Source organism: Solanum pennellii, chromosome 10 (genome assembly GCF_001406875.1).
Source record: "Solanum pennellii chromosome 10, SPENNV200".
NCBI lineage: Eukaryota > Viridiplantae > Streptophyta > Magnoliopsida > Solanales > Solanaceae > Solanum > Solanum pennellii.
In genome coordinates this window covers 75,448,910-75,457,353 of record NC_028646.1, presented here as the reverse complement: position 1 = coordinate 75,457,353, position 8,444 = coordinate 75,448,910, and the positions used below count along the sequence as shown (strand labels likewise).

At 28.0% G+C, this 8,444-nt stretch overlaps 2 protein-coding genes across 2 annotated transcripts; both read right to left on the bottom strand.

Moving 5' to 3' along the window:
• Positions 1-5,289: 5,289 nt before the first annotated feature.
• LOC107032013 (ferredoxin) lies at positions 5,290-5,916 on the bottom strand. The gene has a single exon (XM_015233566.2). It carries the CDS (start codon positions 5,847-5,849, stop codon positions 5,415-5,417), a length of 435 nt encoding a protein of 144 aa, XP_015089052.1. The 5' UTR covers positions 5,850-5,916; the 3' UTR covers positions 5,290-5,414.
• Positions 5,917-7,496: 1,580 nt separating this feature from the next.
• On the bottom strand, positions 7,497-7,968 carry LOC114074181 (ferredoxin-1, chloroplastic-like). Its single transcript, XM_027912042.1, has one exon. It carries the CDS (start codon positions 7,956-7,958, stop codon positions 7,650-7,652), a length of 309 nt encoding a protein of 102 aa, XP_027767843.1. The 5' UTR covers positions 7,959-7,968; the 3' UTR covers positions 7,497-7,649.
• Positions 7,969-8,444: the final 476 nt, after the last annotated feature.

Genomic DNA, 8,444 nt, shown 5'->3' with positions numbered 1-8,444 from the left:
TTTAGCTTCTTAGAATACTCTTAGTTTAGTAATTTGATCATAGATGTTCTTGTGGTGATGACTTCCAGATTTTGGGGAATAATAGATGTTGAATTTTAGAAGTTATTGAATTGGTTTTTATTAATGAGTTTAAGTCTTCCGCATTACTTTCTGTTGATATTAAACTGAAATGTTAGGGTTTAGATTGGTTGGTTCGCTCACATAGGAGGGTAAGTGTGGGTGCCAGTCGCGGCTCGGTTTTGGGTCGTGACAGATTCATTCCTCCATTATTATTTTTTTATTCACCTCCTACACCCCACGTCAAATTGAGTCCTACTCCCAAATTTTTATTTACTTTTTTCTTCTTCTAGTCAAATTCTTTATAGAATTTATATATTTTTTAGGCTTTATTGAATTATTGATAGCAAAATTAATTATTTTTCTAAGAAAATTTAGAAGGTATCATAAACTACTCATTTTCATATAGATTCAAAATTAGAAATGATAATTTTAAAAGAATCAATTAATTCCCAAAAATTGAAAAAACTTAATAGAAATCGAACAAAAAAAATATATGATACTTTCTGATCATCATGAAATCTAATGGGTTTATCAAATTGTTCGAAATTTGAAAAAGTATTTAGATAAAATTTTAAAATTAAAGAGAGTAAAATTAATAGTATTAGAAAAGAAAGGTGAAATTGTGGTAAGAATGATGACATTGAAAGTAAGAAACTTTAATGGATGGAGATTACATAATGAATTTTCGAAGAAGAAAGAGAAAGAAAAAATAAAAAGGAAAAAAAGTTAAAATAACAAAAAAAATAAGAAAATATATTTTATAATAAAATACATATAAAAAATAAAATTATATTATTTATTATATGTTGCTCACTCTCTTTAAGAGAGTGCACACCACTATATATATTAAATGGACAAAAATGATATAATTATATCTAATCAAAATTGTTTAGTGGGGTAATAGATACAAAATTAAGATGTATTATATCTTTTATCATTAATTGATGAAATACCTACGATCTACTTTTGATGCATCCTCACAAAACAAAAAGAACCACTAAAACGGTTGTTAATTAATGAGGTTGACTTTTACCTAAAACACATTGAGAAATGTAATATATTTCCTCGATTCCTAATTGTCTGACCATTCTTTTAGTTGTCCTTTAATTTTTTTTATTTTATTTTTCATTTTAATAAAATAAGAAAGGACAAATAATTTAAACTCTTAATTAATTATTTTGAAGTACAATTTCTTAAAAATTTTAAAGTTTTAAATCATTTACTTCATAATTAATATAAGTAAAATAGTAAGCTCCTTATGTCAATAATTATTTTTTTAATAAGTATGCAAATTTAAAAGTAGACAAATAATTAAGAAGGAGAATAAATTATTAAAAGACAAATATATAAATGTGATGTCTTTGGGAGATTCCCTAAAGAGGGTGACCCTTAATTTACCTCAAAAAAATGATTATGATATATAGGATTTGTTCATAGTTATGGTTAACAATTAAATTAAATAATAATTCGAATTAAATTAATTTAAAAAAATTGATATTTGATTAAGTTTGATTTATAAATTTTATTTGGTTTGGTTTTGATTTAACTAAAAAACAACTGGAAAAATAACTTAATCGAACCGACAAATTAGATATATAAATTTTATAATTATTTATATATTATTCATAAATAAATTAAAATATTTTGTTAAATTTTAATTAACTTAAATCTTTGACCTTACCATTTTTTTAAGCCAACACTTTACCCCAAGTAAAATAATCTCAAATCCAAGTTCATCATAATTCATTTTAGTCTTTACCTAGTGTACTTCACATAAAATAGTCATACTTTCTCTTAATTGAATCACTTTGTCCGTGTAATGATAACTCTAATATTGCTTAATTGCTTGACTGAATTGACATTAGTTTTTATGTAGATTGTTCATGTACTTGGTGTTTGTGTCTATCGAGATACATACGTCCTTAAAACAATATTACTTTCAAACCCAATAAAACAAAAAACTGAACCAAACCGACAACAACCAAACCGATGGTTATAATTTGAATAACTTACATAAAACACATAGTATAAGACCCTAAAATACATTATATCATTACTATTTTCTATTTTACAAAAATCTCTTAAAATATTAGTCATCTAGATACATAAGTTTCATCCGGATACATTAAATGTGATACATTATAAAACTTGTCTGTTGCACTTAATAAGGAATATTAATGTAAAATTGATTTTATTTCCCACAAATCATGCATAGCCGACTTTCTTTCCCACAAATCACGCAGATTCGATTTTTTTCCAATAAATCACGCAAAATCGAATTGATATCAATCCATTCAAATATGTAATAGCTTTACAAAATTCAAAAATCAAAATTTTCATCTTCTCCATCAATTCGAAATCTTGAATCTCAAATCTGCCATTGTAGATGATTGGGGAGATGATTCAGATATTTCAATTGTTCTGATCCTTACAAGAAATTCAGTGCTACTGTGCAACTATATCAAGAACTATAACGATCCCCATATTTTGATCGCGGCGAGCAGTGGTTTAGAGCTAGGAAGCAATGGGTGATCTAAATCTGAATGAATACAAGGTCGATCTGTTTGTTAGTGATGATATTTAGTGATGAGATCAAGCTTAACTTTTTTGTGTTTGTTTTTTATTATAATATCATATATTTTGCAGTTCAACTTTGTGAACAATATCTTTTTTTACTTTTGCTTTTGCAATAACATGATGATCATGAGTTTAACATGTCGTGTTTTACGCTTGTTTACATTTTTATGGCACTGGAAGATAATGAAAATATTGACTTGAAATGACTCTGGATATTACTACATTGTGAATACATGTTAATCAATTTGTTTTAGTTATTGTTTACATGTTTATAGTTGTGTGTTTTAATGAATATAGAAACGACCAATGATCAAATCGAATTCATTCAATTCTTACATTTAGCAGTAATTTTTATAATGTATCATAGCCAATAATGTGTATCAATAATTTGTACAAATGTATCATTGCAAGCTAATGAGTATTTAGCAGTAATTTGTATAAACATATCATATTCATTAGTGTGTATCAAATTATGTGTGATTGAAAAATTGCATATCTTATACAATCAAATTGTATATCTTATTCGAAGGAAATCAAATTGAAAACCATTTGATGGGATTGAGAAATATTATCGGTACATTATAAAGCTTGATATATTGTAAATGATACATTATACATTACTCGCGTGTCAAGTACGTTTGAATTGAACATGAAACTCACTAGTCGAAGTATCAGCAATAGTAGATTATGTATCGGTATAATAATATAAACATGATACATTGCATAGAATTCACTAGTCGAAGTATCAGTAACATTAGATTATGTATCAATATAATAACTATAGACATGATACATTGCATAAATCTCACTAGTCGAAGTATCTACAACATTAGGTTAAATAAACATGGTACATTGCATAAAACATAGTCATTGTATCGAAAAACTAAATTACAAAATAAAATAGACAAGATACATTGAAAATTTGTGCCTTTGATAGAGACGAACATGATAAGACAGATCCGACTTTGTTCTCTTTTTTTTAGTGTTGTTTCATAATAGATTTAAAGTCGAAATACTTCTTCATGAATAAGACTGAACAAACATTAAAGAATGCAGATACATAATATCCAATTGATTCTGTTACTGTTTACATATCATTTTAAATTTGAATACGATTAAAGATACATTATAGAACTTGATACACTCAAGAGTGTTTATGTATCAAATACATTTACATTGAACCTGATAAACAAAATAGAAGATTATCAATATCGTAAATATAAACATGATACATTGCATAACAACGAAAGTTACTGTAGCATTAATATACCATATCAGTGATAACACTAAAAAAGACAGATTTAATATTTTAGAAAGTTAAAAAAATGCATTATACATAAATTTATGAATCAAAATTAATTAGATACATAAACGATCTGAATCTTAGACAGAAAAGGGTGTTGAAACAAAGGTATTATAGATTAAATTATAAATTAAAATCAATTAGATACATTGAAAATATGAAGCTCGGGTAGAGAAGAGTATTTAGTAACATATTCTACTTCCCCCCTTTTTTTCCGAATCTTTCTTAATGGGTAATTTAGAACTTGAAATACATGTTTCATCGATTCCGAATCACAAACATGAGGGATGAGAACTTCCGTTTGTAAACGTAATCGGGTAAGACCAACACTAAACGGTGGATCAGAATCCATATGTAACTTTCCATCGTCGCGTGACAAGTAACTGATTCATCTCTTCTCTTTAGTTCTTTTTGCTTCGTTTTGTTCGATATTCAATCTGAAGATCGTCCGTATATATCTCATCCATATATATAAGAAATTATAGATGAAAAAGCTAAAAAAGATTTTGAAAAATTTATAATTAATGAATTAGAAAGAAAAAAGTGGACGAAGAAGAAGATACTAGAAAAAGAAAGATTTGAAATATGAAAAAGAAGATTGGTGAGCTGGAAAAGAAAAAGAAAAGATTTGAAATTCAAAAATGGAGTGATGGAGATATTAGTGATACCATGGAGTGATTTTAGGCGTGAATAAGGAAAAAAATCGTGAGGGTGATTGTTTAGAGTGATGGATCTGAAAAAGTGAAAGAAATTGAAGAAAAGAGGGATTTTTGTAATTTTTAAGAAGGATGGGGAATAATAGAAAATAAGTTGTAAAAAGGTGTGTAGTTAGTTAATTTATCCTTATTTTTTTCATTTGGTTTTGGTTTTAGAAATTTGAAAAACCAATTGAATTGGTTTGGTTTTGATTTTAATCAATAACTGATTCAAATCGAACCACTAAAACCCCTAATGATATATATATATATATATATATATATACTAAAAATTATTTTTATTGTAGTGTGACAACTGTCGCTAAAAATACATATTTAGCGACAATTAAGAATTAATTGTCGTTAATGATCATTTTATTCTCTAATGTAATAAAACAGAATGTACCATTTATTCTTCGTGCATTGTTTTCAATTAAAACATATGTGTTATGTGCTTTGCTTTGTTTGTTGAGTTCGTTAAATGTTGCTTTGTTTGTTATAATTCCTGAATTAGGGGACACTAATAATTTGGGGGTTAATGAAAATTTCTTGAGGTCATGTATTCATGTCCAATTATCCTTATAATTAATCTTTTATTATCGTACATTCCTTAACGAAAATTCTGATTTTGAAGCGAATATGAGACAAGTTAAATAAAGATGAAAATTGTCAACTCTTCCATAAATCATTGTCATACAAGTCATCATTGACTTATATAAAAGAGGTACATAGCAACTAATTTAGTGATAACAAAAGAAGTAAAATGGTCAATGATGAAGTTAGCCAACAAGGTCCTCCTCCTTGTGAGTCTCAATGGTAACATTAGACTTTGGATAAGCAACACAAGTGAGCACAAATCCTTCATCTATTTGTTCATCATCAAGATAACTGCTATCAGACTGATCAACACTTCCAGCAGTAACCTTTCCAGCACAAGATGAGCAAGCACCAGCCCTACATGAATAAGGAAGATCTAGCCCCGTTTCCTCGGCACGATCAAGAATGTAGACATCATCAGGACAATCAAATTCAAAAGGTCCTTCTGGGGTAATAAGCTTCACTTTGTATGTAGCCATGCAAGTAATCCTTCCACTTCTCCCACTTTTAAGACCAAAGAGAGCTTCACCAACATTTGGTATGGCTTTAAGGCTAGTAACAACACTTCTTCTTGGCAAGAAACTAGTGTTAACTATGGTGCTAGGAATACTAGCCATTTTATTTTTTACTTCTTTGAAATCTTTGGTTTGGTTTGGAGATAGGAGGATAGAATAAAGGAGGGGCTAGTGGATATAGTGTGCTTTTAGAGAAGGGTAAGGTTTGGTTTATCTTCCACGTGTCAAACATTATGTGGCTAGTATTTTATCATGTTTAAAATGAAGTTGTTTGGAAAAAAGTAGTTGAAAGCGAAAATCATCACTTAATTTTTTCAAAAAAAAGAAAAAGGAAAAGAGCCTAAAATATCCTTTAAGTATTGAAAATTATACAAAATTATCCTTCATCCACCTATTGGTTCCAAAATACCCTTGTCATCCATCTTTGGGTTCAAAATTGACCACTTTTTTAATTGTTTTAAAATTAAACTCTTTAAATATTTTTTAAAATACTTGGCGTTCAACTGTTGATTATAATTTTAATTTATTAATATAATTTATAAATCAACTCACTACCCACTCATTACTAACTAAACCTCACTCAATTAATGATCCAATTATAATATCAAAATCGTCATAAACACTACTAAAACACGATGAAATTATAGATTCCTGAAAATGACATCCAAAATTATTCAAGTCTGAATCAAAATCCCAATTAAATTTAGGTTGAGCAGCTTATTTAGGAGGACACTTTCTTCAAAATTGAATTAGAAATTTATGATTAAAGGTAAACAAGTAATACATCCCGAATTAATTCATGCACTTCTTTTAAATATAATTTTATAAATATTTATGATTTGTTTTAAAACCTTCAATATATTATTTTGAAAAAAAGTTACCTATGAAGTAACATCACATAATTGAGACGTAAAAATCATTAAGATGAACATAGTCAGACTTTTAAGTTTATCGGTGATTTTTATTTAGCCACTTGAATCTATGATAATTTACTTCTATAATTTGTAAAAACATTCAATTGGCAGTAGCTTGCATTAATAATGTGACGGGTTTATTAAGAGGAATTTAATTAGTAATGGGTGGGTAATGAATTGATATATAAATTATACTAATAAGTTAAATTATAACAAATAGTTGAGCACCACGTATTTTTAAAAATATTTAAATAGTTTAAATATAAAATCGTTAAATAAGTGGTCAATTTTGAACCAAAAGGTGGATGACAAGGGTATTTTGGACCCAATAGGTGGGTGGAAAGGGTATTTTGGAGCCAATAGGTGGATGGAGGGTAATTTTGTACCATTTTCAATACTTTGAGGGTATTTTAGGCCTTTTTTCGAAAAAAGAATGATTTTATATATATGTTAATTTGGTCATTTAGAGTTGATACCCTTCTATTATGAAAGGAGCTCATATATATTCTTACCGTTATACAAATAACTTATACACTACTAAAAATCATTGCATTTAATAACAGTCGTCGCTACTTGTTGCTATTTTGTTCGTTATTAATAGTAATCAGTCGCTAATTCGTCACTGAATTTAACGGATTTGTTGTTTAACTACAAAATTTTTCTCTCGCTAAATTCAGTTTTTCAGTTGTGATCGTTCTCAATCATGGCTAGTAGAGTTAGATGTGGTCGTTTTTTTTTTATGGAAATCTATTTTAACTAGAGGTAGTACGTAGATATATTGAACATAGGGTTTATTATTCTGACTCTTGTAATAGAGGTGTTAAAACCATTTGAGATGAAAATGAATACTTCCATCATTATTCATTTACCTACATAGTACAAATCATCATCGACTTATTAAAAAAGGTACATATATAGCAATTTTTGTGATAACAAAAGAAGTCATTACATAAAAACTAAAAGCTCAATCATCAAATAAACATTGAACTTAGCCCTCAAGCTCATTCTCCTTGTGAGTCTGAATGGTAACATTAGCCCTAAATGTGTAAGGAAGATCAAGCCCCGTTTCGTCGGCTCGGTCAAGAGTGCTAACATCCTGAGGACAATTAAATTCAAAACGTCCTTTTGGTGAAATAAGCTTCACTTTGTATGTAACCTTGCAAGTAATCCTTCCACTTGTACCATTTTTAAGACCAAATAGAGCTTCACCAACATTTGGTATGGCTTTAAGATAAGTAACAACAGTTTTTCTTGGGAAGAAACTAGTATTATCTATGGTGCAAGGAATACTAGCCATTTTTTTTGAGTTCTTTGGACTTTGGAGATATGAAGAAAGAATATGGAAGGGGCTTGTATATATAGTGTGCTTTGTAGAATGGTTTATCTTACACGTCTCAACATTATGTGGTAAGTATTTATCACGTTGAAAATGAAGTTGTTTGAAAAAGTAGTTGAAAGCCAAAAATACTGAAATTGATTGAGAGTCGCTTCTTAATTTTTTAAAAGAAAGTTAAAATTTTATTATGTTTTAAAATATTTAAACGGAAAAATCTCTAAAGTTTTAAAGATTTCGATAAAAATTATAGTGACACTTAAAAAAAGTTTTTATGTACTTAAAATATCCACAAACATGCATGTGATTTACCTACGAATTGTTTATTTGGCTAATTTTAATAACTTGCCTATTTTATTCAAAATACATGACAAAGAAAAGATTGATTTGGAAAGGGAACTTCTTGTTTTTTTTTCATTTATTTTTAGGAACCTAATATAGTGAGGAGCT